Source organism: Pristis pectinata, chromosome 29 (genome assembly GCF_009764475.1).
Source record: "Pristis pectinata isolate sPriPec2 chromosome 29, sPriPec2.1.pri, whole genome shotgun sequence".
NCBI lineage: Eukaryota > Metazoa > Chordata > Chondrichthyes > Rhinopristiformes > Pristidae > Pristis > Pristis pectinata.
Window position 1 is genome coordinate 7,547,953 of NC_067433.1, and position 25,595 is coordinate 7,573,547.

General features: G+C 43.9%; 1 protein-coding gene across 4 annotated transcripts in view; it reads left to right on the forward strand.

Annotated features, from left to right (window-relative positions):
- Positions 1-25,595, forward strand: part of zgc:110329 (uncharacterized protein LOC550500 homolog) — a 185,715-nt gene that overhangs the window by 39,210 nt on the left and 120,910 nt on the right. For all 4 annotated transcript variants that reach the window (XM_052040874.1, XM_052040876.1, XM_052040877.1 and 1 more), the window contains one exon: positions 5,304-5,489. In XM_052040874.1, the coding sequence (XP_051896834.1) occupies positions 5,304-5,489 (186 nt within the window). The remainder of the gene's footprint in view (positions 1-5,303; positions 5,490-25,595) is intronic.

Genomic DNA, 25,595 nt, shown 5'->3' on the forward strand with positions numbered 1-25,595 from the left:
TCCAGCATTTTGTGTGATGCTAGAGTTTGCTCATAGTTCAGCCTCAATCTCATTGTATGGCAGAAGAGGCTTGAGGGGCTGAATGGCCTCTTTGTGCTCCTGTTAGGAAAGAATAAACAAGCTGGGGCTATTTCTTTGGATAGTCCTGGCAGAGGAGTTCAAAATCATGATGAGGGTTGACAGGCAGCTGTAGAGAAAGCACTTGCATGTTGTGGGGACTTTAAATATGAGAAAGTCACTATAAATCCATCTGGGAATTCAGGGGAAACTTCTTTACCTCAAACTTACTAGCAGCAATAAGTTCCCCATTTTCACCACTCTGCAGGTAAAGGAGAGTCATTTTGAAGGGAAAGTTAGTTAAGGACGAGGAAGGAAACAACAGAAGGCATGGGGTGAGATGTGGTATTGTGGCAGAAGTTTGAGTGGAGTAGAACAGGAGCCACCAGAATAGACCAGTAGGGCCGAATGGCCTGTTTCAAAGCAATTCCATGTTAAGGCATTTGTCTGGTTACTAACCACAAATGTCTTGCTCACACAACATACGTTTGGGATGGCTTACCAGATTATGATGCCACTCGATGTTAAGAGAAAATTTTTCATGAAATTGAATGGCAGCTGACTTGTTTGCATTGTTGGGTTGGATGCAGGACTCACTGAGTGGCCTTGGTCCTGTGGTAAATGAATTACCTCCCTGGTATTGAATGGATGAGGATCCAAAGAACATGATTCATTGAACTGATAATTATTCTTGCGTTCCTCAAAGAAGGATAGCTGAGACTGGTGAATCAGACATTCAAGTTCCTCAAGGACTCTGAGCTTCCATGGGAAGACAAAGGTAGTACACTGGAAATATGAAACAAAAAAGCAGAAACTGTTGTGAAACAGCCAGTCTCCATGCATCCCTCCTTCTCTGCTGTTCTGTTCTCTATAAGTCCTTCTGTGCTTTTACACACTCCACTACCACCCACTTCTGCCTTGTACTGTCATCTCTTTAGTTAGCCTACTCCTCCTGTTCTCCATTTTGCTTAAATACCATCAATTCTCTAATTGTGTACAATCCTGATGAAAAGTCATTAAGCTGAAGCCTTTACGTGCATGGGAACGGAAATCAACAGCTCTGGAAAAAGTGGCTGCAGAGGGTGTGATGCTCAATTAACTTGCGCTCATTTGTGGGTCTGCAGGCTGAATCCATGCATTGACCGCATTGTTTACTGGCTTTTGACATTATAGCTGGGGGTCAATGTTGTGAGTAGCTAGCATCACTTTCAGCGAGTCTGCACTGCTAAAAAGTAGCCTGGATTTATTATAGGGGACTGGGGCAAGTGATGTAACTGAAACTGACCTCAGAAACCTTGAGGGATAATCCAATGGGGGAGAGTGCAGGCTTTGAGGCTTTTGATTGCTACACCGGAGAGCCTGGTGGAGCAGGTAGACAGAAGGAAAGATGTCCTGTATCCATAGGGTACTTGGAGATTCTGTTGACGTTTATTCTGAAGGCAGTGGGAGCAGATAGGTGAGAAGGTCAATGCTTGGAGCCAAGTTCCTGAGACACAATGATATGCTACGAGAAGTTCAGTGACCTGACTTAAGTAGACAAATTTAATGAATGCATATTTGAATGCCATCCCAAACCAATGACACTGCTAGCCTTAGGCACTGGTCAATTCACTTCAACAATCAGCATTCTCTGTAAACCCAAATTCATACCTAATATTCTCTCGCTCCACTCCACTGGTCTAAACATTTGCATGCTGTCCTGCCCTCTCACGCACTTAACACTTCTACTGTTCTCACAGCTCACACAGTATGCTGCCTATTTCAAACCATGAGGAAAGGACAAGTGGTGTAGAGCTGGCACGGACTCATCAGGCCAAATGGACTCTTTAAATGCTACAACCTTTCTGTGATTTTGATGGACTCATCACCCAAACTCAATTACAACATTCATTGACATGCTTCCCCCTCTTCTTGGACATGGTAGTGAACTGAACATAATGGCAACTAACTGGGTACGGACAGGCTTGTATGCATGCACTAGCCACACTGCGTTATGATGCTGGTCATCATTGGAACACCAGCTGCCTAGCACTGAGGCTGAATTCCAGTAGTATCCTCATATGTAATCCCTCTCCTCGTACCGCCATTCCCCTTACAACACGGGGAATAGAGGTATGATAGCCTGCCATAGTGGTGCAGCTAGTAGAGCCACTGCCTCACAGCGCCAGAGACCCTGGATCAAGGGATCAAGACCTCAGGTGCTGTCTGTGTGGAGTTTGAATGTTTTTCCTGTAACCACGTGGGCTTCCTTCACGTGCTCTGGTTCCTCCCACATCCCAAAGACATACGGGTTGGTGGATTAATTGGCTGCTGTAAAATTTCCTCTAGTGTGAAGGTAAGGGGTAGAACCTGGGTGGAGTTGACGAGAATGTAGGGAGAATAATAATTGGGAATATTGTAGGATTAGTGTAAATGGGTGGTTGATTGTTGGCATGGAGTCAGTGGGCCGAAGGGCCTGTTTCCATGCTGTATCTTTCTATGACTCTATGACAGGAATGCCTACAGTTCTTGCAATGCTGCATAATTCCTCCTCCTGATGGCGTCTAATAAGGGAGGATAAGATGTTGTCAGCTGTCTTTGAGCGGACAGTCTCAGTGAAGTCCCTCTGTCCCAGTTAGAAATATCAGAAGCTCACACTTGGGCAGATTCAGATGCACAGAAGTTCACTGGCACCATTTCCCTGATAGGTACTGGCAGTGCAATCCACACCCTGCTCTAATCTGCTCTGGAAGAAGCCCTGGTGAATTGCTGCTGTGCATTTGTACCGTTTACAAGTAGAAAAGTTATGCTAATTTGGCTCATTTCTACATTGGGTGGTATTTGGACCACTATGTATATTTCTCATTGCCTAACAATAAGGCTATCCTGACACTGATGGTACAAAAATGATTAATAAGGATGGTACTAGGAATATAGGATTATACCAGTCAGGAAAATTGGAGTGGACCGCTTTTTTTTCATCTGAAAATAGAATGTTCCTAAAATTCTGAGAGTGTTTCCATTCCTTAAGTTTGGTTGAGCCAAACTTAAGGCTATCAATATAAGAGTCACAAAGAAATCAAATAGGGCACTCAGAAGATATGTATTTCCCCAGAGGTTGTTGAGAATGTTGAACATTCCACCACAGGGAGCAGTTGAGTGAATAATATTTGGGGGAGGCTGGAATAGCATAAGCAGAGAGTTGGCGGAGGAGACTGGCACTAAACACTGGCGTGGATCAGATGAATGGGCTATTGCAGTGCTGCATGTTCTGTATCACTCCACATTAAGTGCTTCAAGCCCTCCCTCATTCCACATTCAATGAGAATATTGCTGTTTGTCCTAACTCCCTGAACTGCCCTGCTTCCTGAACCAGTGTATCTTGCCTGCCAAAATTCCGTCAATCGAAGTTTTGGGATTTTCAATTGATTTTCAGGACCACTTTTTGGTTGTAAAAGTGCCTTCTGAAACCACTCATGAATTGCTCTTCCTAAGTTTAAGATTATCCCCCCTTATTCTGAACTCCCCCTTCAGAGAAAGTAATTCTTTTACCATCAACCGTATCCTTAAACCTTCAACCTTAACAGTTCAATTAGATCACTCCTAAAACTGAACATAAATTGGAAATATAAGCCTAGTATTTGGCTCATCTGGAAATACCCTTGCTTCTGAGTCAGAAGGTTTTTTAAAGTCATGGATTCATGCAGCACGGAAACAGGCCCTTCAGCTCACTGAGTCTACACCGACCATCAAGCACTTATTTACACTAATTCCTGTTTTATTCCTCCCACATTCCCATCAAGTCCTCCCGGCACTAGAAGAATTTATAGTCATCAATGAACCTATCAACCTGCACTTTTGTTTCCATGTGAAAGGAAACTGGAGCAGGCGGGAGAAACCCACGCAGTTACAGGGAGAACGTACAAACTCCACACAGACAGTACTGGAGGTCAGGATTGAACCTGGGTTGCAGGAGCTGTGAGGCAGCAACTTTACTAGCTGTGCGTGTTTTGTATCCCAGTCCTTTCGCAATAATTGGCCACATGGCCTAGGCTGCTGTCCTTTTGGAAATACCATCCTTTAATGAGACTCTGAACTAATAATTCATCATTCGAAGCAGAGCCACAAATCTATCTGGGTAATATCAGGGCAGGTAATTAGCAGGAAAATAGCCCAAAGCCATTTGTAGTGGCTTCCTGATGTAACAGTGAGCCCCTTGAACTGCAGTTGGTTTTCTTCAGAGTCATAGAGTCATAGACCAATACAGCATGGATACAGGCCCTTTGGCCCAACCAGTCCATGCTGACCACGTTGTCAACCCAGCTAGTCCCAATTTCCTGCATTCAGCCCATATCCCTCCAAGACCCACCCCTTTGTGTAAACCCTTTCTTGAGTCTGCCTGTTGAGTCCTCAATTGCATGGATTACATTGAGGGTGAGGCACCCCAGCATGAGTTCCCTGTATTTTTACTTGTTATGACTTGGGCATATTAGACTGAGAATTGCCAGCACCAGCTTTGTCCAGCACATGTGAGGAGTCTTTCAAACCTGAAGAACTGAAGAGTTGCACTCGGGATTTCCACAGTTATTTTTCCCCATCCCAGATCCCAATATTGCACATCTGGCACCACCATGTGCAGGTTCCCTGCCAAGTCACAAATCACCCCGGCTCGTCACTGGGAACGAATCCTGGAACTTGCTTTCCGGCAGAACGGTGGGAACACCTTCATCAGAATGATTGCAACAGTTCAGCATCACCTTCTCGAGGCTAATTAGGGATGAGCAGTCAATACCAACTTTGCCAGCAAGAGCCACGTCTCAAAAAATGAATACTTAAAAACGATAAACTAGAGGCTATAGATTTAAGGTGAGAGGGGAAGGATTTAAAAGGGATCTGAGGGGCAACTTCTTCACACAGAAGGTGATGCATATATGGAATGAACTGCCAGAGAAAGTGGTTGAGGCAGGTACAGTAACATTTAAAAGACATTTGGACAAGTACATGGATAGGAAAGGTTTAGAGGGAAATTGGCCAAACGCTGGAAAATGGCACTGGCTTAGATGGGCATCTTGGTCAGCATGGACGATTTGGGCCGAAGGGCCTGTTTCCATGGCTTATTACTCTATGACTCCATGAGACTACAACACCCATCACTGTTAAATTTCACAAGGAACATCATTGCCTAAAATCTTTGTGAAGCAGCTTTAAAATAGACTTTGTTCCTGTGTGGCTATTCTGAGATTGTAACAGGTTTTGTGTTCTTACAGCTGTTGGGACTGCTCATCATGTGTGTGGGCATTTATGCAGAAGTGGAAAGGCAGCAGAACAAAACAATGGAAGGATTCTTTGTAGCACCTGCCGTCATCCTGGTGCTGCTGGGAGTCAGCATCTTTGTGGTGTCCTTCGCTGGGATGGTCGGAGCTCTCAGAGACAATCGGCTGCTCCTAAAAATGGTGAGTTTCTTATTCCTAAACTCGGTGCACTTCTCTGACACAAATCTTCCAGGTAACTAGCGCAAGGAAGTGTCAGTTCTTGCTGGGTGTTCCAGAAGATCAGAAGAAAATGGGAGTAGGAATAGGCCACCTGGCTCCTCATGCCTGCCCCACTGTTCCATGTGACCATGGGTGACCAACACTATCCTCAACTCCTGTACCAAAGCCCCAAAGCCCTCAGTTCCCTGATCTTTCAAAATTTCATCGACCTTCCACAACCCTGTAAGGTAGAGAGTTTCAGAGATTCACCACCCTCTGTGTATGGAGATTTCTACACACCTCCATTTTATATGACAGGCCCCTTACCCTGAGTATGTCCCCTTGATCAAGGCTCTGTGTTAGCAGGTTACTTGATAATGAAGACTCAAACTAGCCCATAGACATATTGTACAACTGGAAGTAGTGCTGGAGTGGGAAGGAACTGAGGCACATACTGGGAGTGCAGAGTTAAAGGCCGGGTTTGAGTGGGATTACCACTCATCAAGAAAGAAATTGGAGGTGAGGGTGTGAGATGAGATTGGGAGGTAAGGGTGATCCACTGATTGGGGTGGGGGGGGGGGTGTCAAGGCAGAGTTTGGGAGTGGATGGGGGAGGGAGAGGTGTTTCAAGACCCAGACTGAGTAGAGGAAGAGGGGGGATGTTTGAGGCAGAGATGCGGTGGGGAGGGGGGAAGGGTGGGTTGACGTAGGGACTATGTGGGTAGGCATGGGTGGGTCGAGGCATAGGTTGGGTAGAGGAAGGGAGACATGGGTTCATAAAACATAGAAAACCTACAGCACAATTCAAGACCTTCGGCCCACAAAGCTGTGCTGAACATGTCCCTACCCTAGAAATAACTAGGCTTACACATAACCCTCTACTTTTCTCAGCTCCATGTACCTATCCAACAGTCTCTTAAAAGACCCTATTGTATCCGCCTCCACCACCGTTACCGGCAGCCCATTCCAAGCACTCACCACTCCCTGAGTAAAAAACTTACCCCTGACATCTCCCCTATACCTACTCCCCAGCACCTTAAACCTATGTCCTCTTGTGGCCACCATTTCAGCCCTGGGGAAAAGCCTCTGATTATCTACCCGATCAATACCTCTCCTCATCTTACATACCTCTATCAGGTCCCCCCTCATCCTCTGTCGCTCCAAGGAGAAAAGTCCGAGTTCCCTCAACCTACTTTTGTAAGGCATGCCCCGCATTCCAGGCAACATCCTAGTAAATCTCCTCTGCACCGTTTCTATGGCTTCCACATCCTTCCTGTAGTGAGGCGATCAGAACTGAGCACAATACTCCAAGTGGGGTCTGCCCAGGGTCCTATATAGCTGCAACAATACCTCTCGACTCCTAAATTCAATTCCCCAATTGATGAAGGACAATACACCACATGCCTTCTTAACCACAGAGTCAACCTGTGCAGCTGGAGGCGACCAGAAACTGAGCATAGTACTCCAAGTGGGGTCTGCCCAGGGACCTATATAGCTGCAACAATACCTCTCGACTCCTAAATTCAATTCCCCAATTGATGAAGGACAATACACCACATGCCTTCTTAACCACAGAGTCAACCTGTGCAGCTGCTTTGAGCGTCCTATGGACTCGGACCCCAAGATCCCTCTGATCCTCCACACTGCCAAGAGTCCTACCATTAAGACTATATTCTGCCATCATATTTGACCTACCAAAATGAACCACTTCACACTTATCTGGCAGAGGCTGTGTGAGGGGAGGGGCAGCTTGAGGGAGAGAGGTGGGTCGAAATGGAGGTTGGTGGGGAGGGAGGGGTGGGTTGAGTCACATAGGCAGAGACGGAGAGGTGGGTTGAGGGAGAGGTTGGGGGTTGAGCCAGACAATGAAGCAATTGATTGGCCAGAAGCAGTTCCTGGGAATTTCATCCTCTGGTTACACGTTATGGAAATCCCAGGCCAAGATGCTCGGCAGTAATTGGGATTCAAACCTCCAGACAGGGTTGTGCTAATACTGGGATGCAGTGAGGGAAATGAGAGTTCATCAAACATCGAAAATCAAAACAAAACTGCAGATGCTGGAAATCTGAAATAAAAACAGTAAATGCTGGTGATAGCCACATCTGTGGGAAGAGAAATGAAGCTAATGTTTCAGGTCAATGACTTTGTCCATCAAACATTAAATGATATCACAAAGGAAAGCTGGAAGATGACCTGGTCACTTTACAGAGCATGTTTAAAGGAGAGGGCACCTGATTTAGGGGTTACTGGAAAGATTTTATGCAAAGGTTTGAGCCAATCTGCATGACTACGGAACAGCTTCAAGGGTTTAAAAGTACATATGGGTGACAGACAGGGAGAGCTAATGTCAGGATCTGGGGTATACTGTGCTGAGCAGTTTTCTGTGTCCTTGCCTGTTTTTGTGTACTTACGTTGGGTAGAAGGGTCTGTCACTGGTTCAGCAGAGCACGTACATCTCATGCTGTGTGGGACTGCTTTAATTGAAAGCAGATTGTCAATCACATTGCATGCTCCTTGTTGTCAAACCCAATGGTATTTTCTATTCACTGTGTGAGTAGCATGCACTTGTGTGCTTTATTGTTGCACCAGTGTACAATGAGATTTACTGACGTGTTTATATGTGTATAGTACTACGTAGATGAGTCTGTCAGGATTAAATATAGACCATTATACAAAGTGGGATGAAACAAGACCCACGCCCCATATTCTGTCTGCCCTTTGTAAATTGACAACAACTACGCTGTAATGCACAAATGATAATCCTTTATATCCACTTTATAGGTTGGCACCTGCCCAGCTCCTGTGGCCTTGAGGCCATATGGAGAGGATTGGTGTACCGTAGGGGCAAACTATTTATTTTGTTGAAATAAGTGCAGGTGAAGACCCCGCAGGCTTTTGGGTATTAAAAAACCTTTCAAAACTGTTGTTATAATTTTCTGTCTGACAAGGTTTAATTAGTTTTGATGCAATGAACAGTTGAAATGAGTCTGAGATATAAGCAGCATTTGCTCCCTCTGGCACTGGTATTCCACAGTGTGAAAACAGATTAGTGTGGTCATTCCTTCCCACTGTTTGTACTACAGGACCATCCATGTGTTCCATCATATCCCCTAAACCTTCTGATTTCCTTTCCGATTTTCCCCATTCCACTTGTTCTGTGAGGTAAGGCTCACACATGTTCACCAACTCTTTTTGTTGCCTGCTTCAAATGCTCATTGTTCTCATTTGACCCAAAGTCGTGGGCACTGATGGAATATCCATTGTTACAATACAGGGACCACATGTAGTCCTGTCCTCAGAGATCTAAGGTGAAAAACCTTTGATTGTCAGCCATAAGTGCATGCAGATGTATGGGTGGCTGGTTGTACTTGTCAAACACACTGTCAGTTCTGTTCTGTCTTCTTGGCTTTGGTAACTGTGGATCAACAATTATAATTTAACATGGACTTTAAGATCAGATAACTGCACTGGAGTGGCAGAGTGTATCTCTGTAATACGTCCTTCAGTTACTGGACTTCTCCTTCTCTGCAGTAACAGCAAGAACTTACATTGATGGCGTACCTTTAGCAAAGTAAAACACCCCAATTTGCTTCACAGGAGACTTACTGATCAATAATTGACATAAGGAGATACCTGGACTGGTGAGCAAATGTTTGATCAATGAGTCAGGTTTCAAATACTTTTTTGAAAGGAAGGATTGTGGAGAGGCTGGTGGAAAGATTTATGAATGGAATACCAGGTCTTAGGACGCAATGGTGGAGAGTTGAAGGCAATGGTGGATAGTTAAAACTGGGAAAACAGGGAGCCTAAACTGAAGGAGTCAGATGGTTGTAAGGCTGGAAAATAGGGAAGGGTGAGGATATGGAAGGATTTGAAATCAGGTTGTGAATGTTAAATCTCCCAACATTTAGCACCCTTGTGTGTCCTTCGAGCATAACTGGTCAGAGAGGGCATCCCAGAAACGACCCATAACAGTGTTAACTTCCCTCCCCACACAAACTAAGTTGCACCTTTCGCTTCCAAATTTAGTCCAGTGTCAGTCAGATGGGATGCTTTACTGTTGCTAAAGTCGTGAATGGTAGAGCAACCTAAAAAAGTTGTGTGGTCTACTACTGTTCCTATTTCCTACAATCTTCAATATGCGGCTATCCTCCACACACTGTGTTTTGCCAGGAAAAAAAATGCCCTGTCTTTAGCAGAAGGCATTGCTGTAGTTCACAAGTTTCTGCTCATGGTATTGATAGATGGACCATATAGGTAATTTATATATGGTTTGCTGTGAGTCCTGCTGTAAATTATGCCCCACCCTCCAACTCATCAGCTGGCACAGTGACATGAAGGAAGTAAAATCTTCTTTGTCTTTCAGTGTTGCAACCACAGTCACGATATTGATTCACCCACTGCTCTTTAAGTTAACACATACAACGTTTACTGTAGGTTGCAAATGGTAAAGAATTAACATGAGCAGTTGGAACTCAAGTACTGCAGACTCATTTCCAATGCAATTGTGATAACTAAGGTCATTGTCATTCAACAGTGAAGCCATGGCAAACGTTGAAGTTATGGACGTTCATTAACTAGGTATCAAAACAAAGAACAAAAACAAGATGAAACCAATGAATTAGGACACCCTTTGTAAACATGGGTAGAATAATTCTGAAGTGGTTTCCATAGAAATAAATGGGATGTTTCATCCAACTGCCAGTTATTGTGTTGAATTAATTGACAGGTTCCTTTGTGTGGCCCTTATACATTTATGCACAGAAATGCTTCTGAATGGTAAGCATCCCATTTGTTTTTAGCATCTTATCCAATGCCTTTGGGCACAGTGTCAAGTTGTTTTGTTTATGTGCTAATTGATGTGCATTTCCTAAAATTCTGTGAGAAGTTTGGCTATCCTCAGTGCTAATATTTATCCTTCATTCAATATTACTTCAGCACATTATATTATCATTGGGTTTTATAGGAGTTAGCTACAGGGAAATTGGCCAATATATTTCCCTACCTTACAACGGTAGCAAAGCTCCAAAATTATTGGCTTGAAAGTGACTTTGGATGTCCTAAAGCAATGAAAGGTGGTATATAACTGCAAGTATTTCTTCAGCTGAGCGTACAGACATTGTAAACTTGAAAATGTGACCAGCCCACTGAGATCCTGCTGGCCAGACAAGAAGGCAGAGAATTTTTTACTGGCAGTGGAAATTCATTCTGCTTTTGAGACTGGAGAAGAGTGATGAGGCTCTTATTCTGTGAAAGGAGCTGCCCCTGCCCAGAAAGATACCAGGACTGAATTCTTAGTTTTCTCTGAAACCAAGAAACATTCAAATCCAGATGTCCAGGAGACAGATTTTTCAACAATAAAGGGGAGAAAAAGCAAGTGTCTCTCCCAGTTGTTGGTTCCATTGAAGCAAGCCTCCCTCCCTGTACTCTCGTAATGTCCCATGACACAACTTTGAGGAAGAGTATGGGAGTTGTCTTGCTATCCTCATCTAATATCACGGTAAAATGAATGTTGATTACCTTCTCATTACCACACCGCTGTTGGTGGGAGCTTACTGTGCACAAATTGGCTACTCCGTCTGCAACATAGCAAGAGTGACCCCAATGCAGGAGAGCTTCATTTCTGACTTGGGTAGGGCATTCAATAACTGCAAACTCCTTTTTCTCTTTTCACCCAAAGCAATCAAGGCCCTCTGAATCTGAGGAACCAAGTGGTGTTTTAACATAGCAGATGGTATTTTGTCCCCAAACAAATGATTGTATCAAATTTGGGACAAAGATACAAATTTGGGTCTATCAACAGCATTGCAGCAACAATTCTTTGTTATTATTGAAATGTCAGTACCTTGAAGCCTTCCCAATGTCTCAATCCTTTGGCGATTGTTGCCCCTGCATTTGGTAGATGATAGCCACAGCAACAGCTCAGGTCATCATACAACATAGCACATAGAACACTACAGCACTGCACAGGCCATTCAGCCCACAATGTTGTGCCGATCTTGATGCTATTGTTGTGCCAATCTTGATGCCAATTTATACAATTTATACTCCTGTGTATCATCCATATCCCTCCATTCCCTTTATACTCATGTGTCTGTTTAAAAGCCTCTTAAACTCCACAAAACTTCCACTACTACTTCTGGTAACCCTTTCCAGGCACCTACCACTCTGCGTTTTTAAAAAAAACTTACCCCTCATGTTGGCTTTAAAGTACCCCCCTCACCTTTAAAATTATGTTCTCTGGTGTGTGACATTTCTACCCTGGGGAAAAGATTCTACCCTATCCATGCCTCTGTGTGTAGAGTGCTCTGTGTGGAGTTTGCACATTCTCCCTGTGACTGCGTGGGTTTCCTCCTGGTGCTCCCACATCCCAAAGACATGCATGAGTTCAATCAATGGCTGATTGATCTTGTCTGGATGGCAAACTAATGATACTATCTGGGAAGGTGCTGTGGACAAAACTAATAGACCGGTTGAGGTTCTGAATTTGGGTACCACACCTGTATTCATGGTTCCTTGAATATGGACCAAATGTAGGTGCTGACTTGGTGGAACTTGTCTCCGAGCAGTGAATCAAATACAGCCACTTAGACCAAGATGAGCAGGGGAGCTGCCACTGTGGAGCAGTCAGAGTGGGAAGCAGTGGGAGCTGTTTGTCAAGGCAAGGCATCTCTTTCTTCCTATACTGACTTGGCAGGTTCCAATGATGGCCAGCCTTACAAAGCACTGGATGATGGGCAGAGCCTATGGGGTTGATTGGGCACTGTTTGCCGTGTGGCACTGTGCGGGTTGGGAACTGCACATGAGAAGGTCATTGTGCAGTGGAGGGAAGGCACAAAGCAGAGGCAGGCACAGAGCTGAGGAGAATAATGCTGAATGACACACCCTTCAGTGTCCCCATTGACCTTCCAACTTTTATATCTACACCATAGAAAGCATTCTATCTGGATGCATCACAGCTTGGTATGGTAACTGCTCTGCCCGAGACCGTAAGAAACTACAGAGAGTTATGGACACAGCTCAGTCCATCATGAAAACCAGCCTCCCCTCCATGGATTCTTGTTTACACTTCCCGCTGCCTCAGAACAGCAGCCAGCATAATCAAAGATCTCTCCCACCCCAGACTTTCTCTCTTCTCTCCCCTTTCATCAGGAAGAAGTTACAAAAGCTTGAAAACATGCACCACCAGGCTCAAGTACAGCTTCTATCCCGCTGTTATAAGACTCTTGAACAGACCTCTTGTACATTAAAGATGAACTCTTGACCTCACATTCTACCTCATCATGGCCCTTGCACCTTATTGTCTACCTGCACTGTACTTTCTCTGTAACTGTTACACTATATCCTGCATTCTGTTATTGCTTTTCCCTTTGTACTACCTCAATTTATTTATGTTTTGAAATGATCTGTATGGATGGCTTGCAAAAACTAAGTTTTTTCACTGTATCTTGGTACATGTGACAATAATTTACCAATTACCAATGTTGGGTAGGTGGGGAGAGGTGTAGAGTGTGAGCTGAAAGTAGGTAAATTGGTAAATTAGTTTATTGTTGTCACATGTACTGAAGTACAGTGAAAAGCTTGTTTTGCGTGCTGTCCATTGCAGATCATTTCATTACAACAGTGCATTGAGATGGTACAAGGTAAAACAATACAGAATGCAGAATAAGTGCAGAGTAACGTGCAAGGCAATACGAGGTAGATTGTGAGGTCAAGAGTCCACCTTATCATACTAGGGGACAGTGCAATAGTCTTATGACAGCAGGATAGAAGCTGTCCTTGAGCCTGTTGGTACGTGCTTTCAGGCTTTTGCATCTTCTGCCCGATGGGAGGGGGGAGAAGAATGAATGTCCGGGGTGGGTGGGGTCTTTGATTATGTTGGCTGCTTTACCGAGGCAGCGAGAAGTGTAGACAAAGTCCATGGAGGGGAGGCTGGTTTCTGTGATGTGCTAAGCTGTGTCCACAACACTCTGCCGTTTCTTGCTGTCTCAGGCAGAGCATTTGCCAGGAGTGGTGGATGGAGTAATTTGAACATGGCACTATGGGGGTTGCTCACATTGTACAAGTCGGCACAGAGCTGCTGGGTCAACTGTGGGTGGGCAGAACATGGGGTGGGGGGGGGGGGAGAACACAGCGAGGACACAGGTCTTGGGTTGGATTGGGGATCAATAGGATTCCTGTGTCCTCCCAACCAACACACCGGTCCTGAGTCTGAAGAATCTAATTAACACAAATGGCTCACACCTAATTTAACATTTTCCAACTAATTGCAGGATTTGAGACTCATTGTACTAACGATCCCTGTGGAGGTCTGTATATAAGGAAAATCACTGTCATTGACGCACAGTCCAACAGCACCCACCTCCAACTTCTGTCCAAACACACACAGGTAACCCCTGATCACATAGCAAAAACAATCAGCCCTTAACCCACGCTTATTATACAGCAAGTGTTTTATTTTGCAAATTGTAGAGTGGTTTGGGAAGACAAATCAGTTTTTCTTATGACTCATTTCACAGTCAATCAGCTTTCTTGTCCCAGAGTCAGAAGATTCAGGGTTCAAGTCTCGCTCCACTGCTTTACAAACATTTCACATAACTTTCCTGTTCTTGTAATTTTTGTCTCCATGAAACTAGGACATCCTTTAGATCGTTTTTAATAACCTGCTCAACGTGACCTGCCTCTTTCACAGAGTTGTGTCCACTACAAATGTTCTCTGCTTCTCTACCCATTTAAAAAAAAAATTACTCCTATCCAGATGCATCACAGCTTGGTATGGCAAATACTCTGCCTAAGACCACAAGAAATTGCAGAGAGTTGTGAACACAGCCCAGTCCATCAAGCAAACCAGCCTCCCCTCCATTGACTCAGTCTACGCTTCCCACTGCCTCAGGAAAGCAGCCAACACAATCAAGGACCTCTCCCACCCTGGTCATTCTCTCTCCTTCCCCTCTCCCGTCGGGCAGAAGATACAAAGGCTTGAATGCACCTACCACCAACCTCAAGGACAGCTTCTATCCCTCTGTTATCAGACTCTTGAATGAACCTCTCATACGCTAAAGATAAACTCTTTATCTCCCAATCTACCTCATTGTGGCTTTTAAACTTTTTATTTGTCTAACTGCACTGCATTCTATCTGTAGCTTCAACACTATATTCTGCATCCTTTTTCTTTTACTGCCTCGATGTGTGCAAACAAAAGTGTTTCTCTGTATCTCCACACACATGACAATAATAAAACCAATACCAATACATTGGCTCTCCTCATTCCTTCCATAAGCGTGATTCATCGATTAAGTCTCTGTGTTAACTTTCAGCCAGATGTCCCCCAAAATCTGATTCTACCCTTATTAATTAATATATTTCTGACTATTGTATCATTTACAAGCTTTAAAATTGTTCCCTGTACACTGGAGTCTTGGTCATTACTACTTTACAAAAGAGAAGTGCTTCTAATTCCCATTCCGTGAGGAGCTATATTTCACACGTCCTTCCAGTCTGAAAAATAGTAATTCCCTGCCACTCCCCTGACCAATATCACATCCACACTGCCCCTTTCAGTCTGATGTTCCCACCCTGTGGATCTGCCCATCACTGACACATTCCTCCAACCGGTTCCTCTCCTCACCTCCTTCGCTTTATTCCATGTTCCACTGTCCTCTCTGATCAGATTCCAGCTTCTTCAGCCCTTTGTTACTTCCATCTATCGCCTTCCATTCTTGCTCTCCCCTCTGACTCACCTGCCTATCACCCCCCTCACCTGGATCCACCTATCACCTGCCAGCTCTTGCTTCACCCCTTCCCCCCACCTTTTTATACTGGCTACCTCCCCACTTTCTTTCCAATCCTGATGAAGGGTTTCAACCTGAAACGTTGACTGTCCATTTCCCTCCATAGATGGTGCCTGACGCACTGAGTTCCTCCAGCTCCTTTGTGTGTTGCCCCTTTCAGTATCTAGTTTTCCATTTTGTTAACATTTTCAAACACCTTTTGAAAGTCCATATACACAGCATCAGCCATGCACTCCTCGCCCACCACCTCTACCACTTTACCAAAGAACTCAATCGAATTAGTCAAATGCAATTTGCCTTTAACAAATCCATATCAGTTTTCGTTCATTAACCCACGCTTCCTTCATTGTAACTGTGACTGTATGACAAATGTACTTTATTAGCTGATTCACATCATCAATATTAAGTAAATGCGCAGTCTATCCCTCATTTCTTCACAGAAGACCTTGCCTTTTTTGAACAGCCTCAATATTTAGCACAAAACGAACGTCCTGGTGATTAAAAACAGAAAATATTGGAAAAGCTCAGCAGGTCAGGCAGCAAATGTGGAAAGAGAAAAATAGTTAATGTTTTAGGATGAAGACCCCTTCATTAGAATTGAGAAAGAGAGAAAAAATGTTAGTCCAGATTGCAGAGAAGGTGGGGGAGGGCAATGGAGAGTTATGGTGATTCAGCTCTTCAAAGCACTAAAGTGTCTGGTAATGGGAATTCTTTATTAGAATAGCATGTTTATTTAAGTACCTCACTGAATCAAACAAATACAATTTTGGCTCAGTGTTTCTTTTCCAAACAATATTAATTTATCCGTGTTGAAGTCATTATGACAGTTGGTTTGCTGTGGGTGGCACTGGGGATTTTCATTTTGATAGTGCCTTTTACAACCTCAGAACACTCCAAAACTTTTTATAGTCATAGAAACAGGCCCTTTGACCCACTGTGTCTTTGCCGAACTTTTTTGCTCATCTAATTTGTAATTGGTTTATTATTGTCACATGTTCTGAGATACAGTGAAAAGCTTTGTTTTGCAAGCCATCCAGACAGATCATTCCATACATAATTACATTGAGGTAGTAAAGAGGAAAAACAATAACAGAATGCAGAAAATAGTGTCACATTTACAGAGTAAGTACAGTGCAGGTAGACAAATAAGGTGCAAGGGCCATGATAAGGTAGATTGAGAGATCAAAAATTGTTAGACACTAATCCTATTTGTGCAGATTAAGACTTGCATAGCAATTGTAACTGATTCCTCCTCTGACAATAAGATATCTTTAAGTGTAGTCACAATGGAAATGTAGAGGCCAATTTGTGCACAAGGGTTCCTGCAGCCAGCAAAATGATAATCACTGGGTAATTGATGGGATTCTGCACTCCGCCCATATTTTTATATGGTAAAACTGGCGCTGTGACTGGGCAAGTGCCCATTCTGGGGACCTGAAAAACATCACCGGATTAGTGAAATTAACCCTTAAAAAGCAGGAAGTTGGCACCTTTTTTTCCTCCTTCAAAACGTTGCCTGCGTGTCTCTGTATGCAGAGCTCCACAGCTGCCATGGCATTCCTGCACTGACCACCGTGAAGCCCCAGTACAGTGGCTTTAGGCTGCCATGGGCAGGGTAGGGTAGAAGGGGATAAATCTGTCTTGAATGTCTGTGGCCACACCACTCCTTTATCGCTATTGGTTTATTATTGTCACATGTACCAAGATACAGTGAAAAGCTGGGAGGTGATAGGTGGAAGAGGCAAAGGACTGTAGAAGATGGAACCAGACAGGAGAATCTGATCTGACAGAATATAATCTTGCAGTTACAGAGAAAGTTCAGTTCAGGTAGACAAATAAAGTGCAAGGGCCATGATGAGGTAGATTGGCAGATCAAGAGCTCATCTTTTAGTGTATGGGAGGTCTATTCAGGAGTCTGATAACAGTGAGATAGAAACTGTCCTTGAATCTGGTGATTCGTGCTCTCAAGCTTTTGTATTCTCTGCCTGACAGGAGAGGGGAGAAGAGAAAATGACTGGGGTGGGAGAGACCCTTGGTTATGTTGGCTGCTTTCTCGAGGCAACGTGAAGTGTAAACAGAGTCAGCCCTGCAATCATACCTACTCATTGATTCCCATGCCCCTAGTCACGCAAGCTAGTGTTGAGCTCAAGATTATAAGACAGCAGAGACCAGAGGGTCATGCACCTGAGCAGACAACAGTTTTGGTCAATGGGGAGCTGGGATATGAGGATCAGGCAGGAAAGTGGAGCTCAGGGGCCAAGGTAAGATCAGCTATGGTCTTATTGGAAGTAGGAGCAAGTTGGAGGGGCTGAATAGCCTCCTCCCACTCCTACTTAGTATTCTTCCATTCGTCTGGGTGAGATGAGCCAATGAGGGATATTTCTGCTCTGTGTGGGCTCTCTGTGGAAAAACATTCTGAACCATTAAAGGAGTTCTGTGCACAGTTGTTAACTTTGCTGACTCAGGGGAGAGATAAAGCAAGTTAGTAATTAAATCAAATTTAGCATTGAATAATCCAAAAGGAAGTAAGATCCATAAACCTTGTTTTTTTTTAATGAGATGATTGCTTAATCTCCTGGCCTTTATTTAAATTCAACTGTGGTCGATTTACCAATGAGTACTCAGTTGAAAAATGGGAAAAGTCCTTCTGAGAAATTCACATCAGTGCCTGACACTGGGTTGTGTTTTGCACTGTGAAAGAGTCATTACGTAAATGGCAAGATGAGTTGTTGGAAAAGAAATGCTCTCAGATTCTTATTGCTTAACTCCGATGCAGTTTGTTAAAGTGCATTTGAACCTGTGTGCAGCACCTACAGTGCCAAGAAGAAACAGCCAGTTTCGCATAACCCCCAGTCATATCCCTGGTGCACATTGCTCAGTAATCTCTGCAGTGTGCATCACTCTATGATATCCCTGGTGTACACATCTCAGTAATATATACTGGAGCACATCCCTCAGTAATATTCCTAGTGCATATCAATTCAAGTTGAGTTTATTGTCATGTGCATAAAGTACGGTAAAGTACAGGTACAATGAAAAACTTCCTTGCAGCAGCATCACAGGCATGTAAGGTTCATGCAACACATAGCATTAAATTGTACGTAAATTATACAAGACAGTGAAGAGAGAGAGGGGATAAAAAAAGACTGTGCAAAAACAAGGCCTTAGTGCAAAAAAAAGGCACAATTAGAGATTGGCAGTGCAAGAGGTAGTCCATAGTATTCCATTGCTGAGGTAGGGTTAGGGCTGTTCAGGTTGGTTCAAGAACCTGATGGTTGTGGGAAAGTAGCTGTTCTGAACCTGATGGTATGGGACCAGTCTTCTATACCTTCTGCCTGATGGGAGCAGCGAGAAGAGGGCATGATCCAGAAGGTGGGGATCCTTGGTGATAGATGCTGCCTTCTTGATGCAGCATCTCCTGGTGCCCATGATGGACTGGCTTGTGTCCACCACCCTCTGCAGCCTCTTGCATTCATGTGCATTGGAATTGCTGTACCGTACTACTTCAATGCAAACAGTCAATATTTTCAACAGTGCATCTATAGAAGTTTGTTAGAGTATTTGGTGACATGCCAAATTTCCTTAACCTTCTAAGAAAGTAGAGGCGCTGGCATACCTTCTTCATGATTGCATCTATGTGCTGGGCCCAGGACAGGTCATCCAAGATGTTAATGCTGAAATATCCAAACTCTTTATCACTCAATTATAACCCCATGCACTTCATGCAGTAATATTCCCAATATGCATATCCTCACTACATGTTGCTCAGTAATCTCTGTGTTGTGTCCCTCAGTAATATGCCCAGTGCATATCACAGAGTAATATTCCAACTGTGCATGACACAAAAATAACCCAGTACACATCCTTCAGTAATATCCCTGGTGCATGTCACTCAGTAATATACCGCTTTTGTATCCCTCAGTAATATACTTGGTGTACAAGCCTTGTTATAATTTGTGGTGCCAATTCCAAAGTAATATCCGTATATTTTTTTTCCCAGGGTGAAATGGTTGCCACAAGAGGACACAGGTTTAAGGTGCTGGGGAGTAGGTACAGAGGAGATGTCAGGGGTAAGTTTTTTACTCAGAGAGTGGTGAGTGCGTGGAATGGGCTGCCAGCAACAGTGGTGGAGGCGGATACAATAGGGTCTTTTAAGAGACTTTTGGATAGGTACATGGAGCTTAGAAAAATAGAGGGCTATGGGTAAGCCTAATAATCCCTAAGGTAGGGACATGTTTGGCACAGCTTTGTGGGCCGAAGGGCCTGTATTGTGCTGTAGGTTTTCTATGTTTCTATATATTCCTCAGTAATATCAGTGATTACATCAGTCAGTAATATGCCCAAGCTTCAAAACATGAGGGCAACTGAGGCTGGGATATAATGCTGCCTTATCAGCATTGCTGAGAGCAAACGTTCAGGGATAGTTTTATCTCACTGCCACTTTGCTGCATGTACAGCCCAGGCAAGTATTGAGAGGCAGAGGCTCTGTATTTACCCTGAATGACAATAAATGAAACTGAATGGGAGGCTGGGAAAGATTGTTTACTTAACTCGCTCACTGACGTTTCCAGGAGAATCCCAGACATCTCAACAACCAACAAAGTCAAGGTCAAAGTCGAATTTATTGTCATATGCACAAGTACATATGTGCACAGGTGCAATGAAAAACTTAATTGCAGCAGCATCACAGGCACATAGCATCAGATAAACAGCATTCACAAGAAAAACATAAACATAAATTATACACAATTTTTGCAAGAAAGAACACAATTACAATAAAAACAATGAAGTCCATTTTATTGCAAAGTGAACAAAGTGGTCATAATGCTGCTAAACTGTAGTGATTAGGTTGGTTCAAGAACCGAATGGTTGACGGGAAGTAGCTGTTCTTGAACCTGGTGATGTGGGACTTCAGGCTTCTGTACCTGCTGCCCAATGGGAGCTGTGAGAAGGTGGCATGGCCCGGATGATGGGGATCTTTGATGACGGATGTTGCCTTCTTGAGGCAGCGCCTCATGTAGATACTACCGATGGTGGGGATATATGTGCCCGTGATATATTGAGCTGAGTTCACTACTCTCTGCAGCTTCTTATGTTCCTGCGCATTCAAATTACCGTACCAGACCATGATGCAACAGTGTGATTTTTGAAGAGCAATCATTGCTTTTGTTGCTACCATCCATGCTCAGCAAGCTCCCAGAAGCAGCAAACAGTAAAAGGACTGGATATTCTGCTAATTGTTCTGGGGACTACCAGCAACCGGAAGATCACAAGACAAGGGAGCAGAAGTAGGCCATTCCGCCCATCAAGTCTGCTCGGCTACCTCACCATGAGGTAAACTATTCCCATCTAGACCCAATTCCAGGCCTTTTCCCCATATCCCTTGATACCTTGACTAATTAGATACCGATCAATCTCCTCCTTAAAACACCCCCAATGATCGGGCCTCCACAGCTGTATGTGGCAACGAACTCCATAAATCCACGACCCTCTGGCTAAAGAAATTTCTTCTCATTTCTGTTCTAAATGGATACCCTCTAATTCTAAGACTATGCCCTCTAGTCCTGGACTCACCCACCAAGGGAAACAACTTAGCCACATCTACTCTGTCCAGTCCTTTCAACATCTGAATGTTTCTATGAGGTCCCCTCTCATTCTTCTGTACTCCAATGAGTACAGTCCAAGAGCCGACAATCGCTCATCGTATGTAAGCCCTCTTATTCCGGGAATCATCCTCGTAAATCTTCTCTGAACCCCCTCCAACATCAGTACATCCTTCCCAAGATAAGGGGCCCAAAACTGCACACAGTATTCCAAATGAGGTCTCACCAGTGCCCCATAGAGCCCCAAAGAGCAGGCCTCAGAGCAGAGCAGGCTCATCCCTGAGCATTGCTCATATCCACTGTCACTGACAATCAGCAGCAGAACAACTTCTACCCAGAGATATTTCAAAGTTGGAATGTTTCTCATGCTGAGAGTTTGTGCTATAGTGATAGACACTTTGCTTTTCAAGATTCTAGTTGTCATTGTTTTATGTCGTACCTTTTCTTGTATCATCTGTGGCAAGAATATGACTGATGTTTCAGGATACTTAATTATCACTATTTTTCTCTTGTGTTCTGTAGGATCTGAACTTCATACTTTCTGGCACTAAACTTGTCATTTTATCTGTTGTATGCATCCTTTCCACTGTTAGAACAAATCAAAGGCCCAAAACAATGAAGGAAAATGTGCAGACAGAAATTAACAATCTGCTGGAGGAACTCAGCGGGTCGAGCAGCATCTTTGGGGAGGAAATTTGTCGACGTTTGGGTTGATACCCTGCATCAGGGACCACAGATGCTGCTCGACTGCTGAGTTCCTCCAGCAGATTGTTTGTTGCTCTGGATTCCAGCTTCTGCAGTCTCTTGTATCTCCAGAAGGCAATTAATTCAGACTTCTTCATAACCTTTCCTCTTGTTTTAACTCCCAAACTGCACAGCAGCCAGCAAAGCACATCTGGAATCAACCCAGGCTGAGCACTGAGGGACTTTCCTCCCTCTTCCTTTTATTTTGCTTTCAATTTCCTACTTCTTTTGGTCTTTTTCTTCCTGTGTTTTTCTTTCATCCTCAGTCTGCTCTCTCATCTTTCCCTCTCCTTTCTCTTGCTCTTCACACAGATCCTAGAAAAGTTCTAGCACAGAAGGAGCCATTCAGCCCATCAAGTCCATACCTGGTCAATTAAAAGCAATCTGGCTACTCCCATTCCCCTTGTCTCTCCAAAGCCATGCAAGTTCTTCCTTTTCGAATATTGACCAAGCTTCGCGATTGAAACTGCCTTCACGACTTCCCCAGAGATTGTGTTCCAGACCAAACCACCCACTGCATGAAAAGAGGCTTTTCCTCAAGTCACTTTTGTTTTTTTTAACCAAAGACTTAAAGTCTGTCTTCTTTGGTTCTTGCTCCCACTGCCAATGAGAACAGTTCTCTCATCCTCTGCTTGTTTTTTTTACCCTCTATGATTTTAAATGCTTCCATCTGATTTCCTTTCAACTTCTTCTATTCTGAGGCAAACATGCCCAGCTTCTCCAGTCATTAGAAGTTGAAACATTAGCTCTTTTACTTCCTCCACAGGTGTTGTCTGACCTGCTGAGTAGTTCCAGCACTTTCTCTTTTATTATTGGATTCTTTTTGAACTTACTTTCTCAAAGATAGCATATGTGATAGTGCAATGTTCCTCAGTACTGCACCTCAACTGTGCAGTGCACCCTCAGTGCCATCTCTGACAGTACCGCACTTCCCTTAGTATGTTGGTTACAACAGTGCAATGCTTCCTCTGTACTGCTGCTTGGAAAGTGTGGTGCTCCCTCAGTATTGTCTCTTTGACAGTATGGTTCTCCCTCAATACTGTCTGTCTGACAGTACAGCATTCCTTTGATACTGTTGCATTGACAGTGTGCAGTCCCTCTGTCCTGTCCCACCATAGTGCAGTGGCTCGTCCATGCAGCATTCCTTTGGTACAGTCCCTCTGAAAGTGTGGCAATAACTCAGTGTTGTCCCACCAACAATGTGTCACAGTGCTCTTCCTCCAAGTGTGTGGTGCAGCCTCATTACACTTCCTCCGACCGTGCAGTATTTCCTCAGTACTATCCATTCGACATGATGCCCTACCTCAATGCTGTCGGTCTGACAGTGAGGTAATCTCTCAGCGCTGTACCTCCAACAGTGTGCCACTGTGTTGTCCTGTCGACAGTGTGACATTCCCTCACTACTATTTGTCTGGTATTGCCTCAGTACAGTGCCTCTGACAGTGAGGAACTCCCTCAGTACTGCACCTCCAACAGTGTAGTGCTCACTCAGTGCTGTCCCTTTAACACTGTGGCACTCCCTCGCTGTTGTTCCTCAGAGAATGCAGCACTCAAAAGCAGAAGTGCTTCTACTGAGCCCACAGCTGGTATTGAATAACAGTGCATCAGAGTCCTTTGGGAGATTGGGATTGAGTTAAAGTGAATACATTTATAGATGTAGGTAAATGTGTGGCTGTTAATATTGGCTGAGGCAGATGAGAAACAAGAGAGGAGAGAGTGAGAGACATTCCTCATTGGCAAAGTTCTGAATAGAATGGATTTGGAATTGGTTTATTATTGTCACATGTACCAAGGTACAGTGAAAAACTAGTCTAGCATACCATTCATATAAATCAATTCATTACACAGTGCATTGAGGTAGTACAAGGTAAAACAATAACAGAATGCAGAATAAAGTGTAATAGCTGCAGAGGAAGTGCAGTGCAGGTAGACAATAAGGTGCGAGGTCATAACAAGGTAGATTGTGAGGTCAAGAGTCCATCTTATCGTATCTTAAACTTTCTCAGGGAAATGGAGTTTTGTGTAATCAAAGTAACCTGAAAAAGATTGAAAAGTTCTTCCATCAAGAATTATGAAATAAACGTCACTTCTCTTTTTAATGATATGTCTCCTTCAGTCAGAGAGACGTCTCCCTTTATGTTTTAATTTTAATTGTACAATATTCAAGTTGCATAAACAGGTAGATAGCAAATGAAATCGAATTTTAACCTGACAGAAGTTTATAAGATTATGAGAGGCATAGATCGGGTAGACAGTCAGAATCTTTTTTCCCGGGGTAGAAATGTCAAATACTAGAGGACATGCATTTAAGGTGAGAGGGGGACAGTTTAAAGGAGATGTGTGGGACAAGTTTTTTACATAGGAAGCAGTAGGGGCTTGGAACAGGCTGCCGGGGGGAGTGGTGGAAGCAGATACAACACATGAATATGGAGGGAAATGGATCATGTGCAGGCAGAAGAGAATTAGTTTAATTCAGTATCATGTTCGGCACAGACATTGTGGGCCAAGGGCCTGTTCCTGTGCTGTACTGTTCTATGTTCTGACTCACAGGCCGATAGTTGTTAGTTATCATCAGAAAGAACAACCTACACATGGTATCTACGTAATAAGTGAAATGGATGTTGAGAATAGAGCTACAATCATGTTGGGGCACTGTCAGTGATCTATCTGATCTTCTTCCATTATGGAATGAATGATGAAGCAGTCTTATCATACATCTTATTCCCTAAGCAGAAGTGACAAATAGGTAACAGATTGTAAATCTCCAGTGCTTAAACCTACAAAGTATTAAGGCTGCATTTCTTCCCCTACAGTGGGACTAAATTGATGTTTAACATTCAGCTAATGATATGTCTCTTCTGTCAATGTCTGGAGTATTTAGTTTCACAAGGACGTATATGAAAGTGGCGTGAAACAGGAATATCTGCGACAGGTCAGTCAGCCTCAGCCCAGAGCACCGATGGTTTTGTGGGGAGATGAGTATGAAACTGAAGTGCCGACTGTGCTCTGCACGGAGGCCACTGTCCGACTGTGTGTCCGGATTGGTTTTATCCAGCCCTTGCAAGGTCCAGAAAGTCATACCTGATCTGGTCTATGCCAAGCCTCCACCTCTTGTGTACACCCCTCCTATGTGTTGCTACTATTATCAGCCATGCTGTGAATCCCCAAACTTGAATTTCCCTCCCTAAACCTTCTCACCTCTCTTTCTTCTCTTAAGATGCAGCTTAAAATCTACCCCTTTGACCAGTTGTCCAGTCACCTGACCTAAAGTCTCCTTCCTTGCAAGGTCCAGCCACCGGCTGATTTAGGTTGAAGTGACTGTGAGTGTTGGAGGGTGAGACATGGTCTTGTCACCTCCTGGAACAAAGTATGATGCAAGTAGACATAAGGTTGTGGTGTTTATGAAATTGCTTTGAACTAACCCCACCTTCTGGGCATTTGTTTCTAGTTCAGTGTTAAGTTCAGATCATGGGTGGAGAATGATCACAATGGAGCAGGAGGTTGGGGCTGAGTGGACAAAGTCATACCTGATCTGGTCTATGCCAAGCCCCACCCTCCAGTGTACACCCCTCCTATGTGTTGCTACTATTATCAGCCATGCTGTGAATCCACAAGCTTGAATTTTCCTCCCTAAACCTTCTCACCTCTCTTTCCTCTTTTAAGATGCAGCTTAAAATCTACCCCTTTGACCAGTTGTCCAGTCACCTGACCTAAAGGCTCCTTCCTTGGCCAATGCTAAGTTTTCTCTGTTTATGGTCTTGGGCCATCTCATTACATTAAAGGAACTGCATAAAGGGATTGTTGGTCACAATGCCAGGGTTCTAACAGCCATTGCCTTGAAAAGCCCAAAATCCATCCACTACATACATAGGAAGCAGTAAATGGGAAACCATTCCACAGTGTGGGTTGGCCACAGATGCTGGTCTCACACTTGATCAGAGTACTATGTTC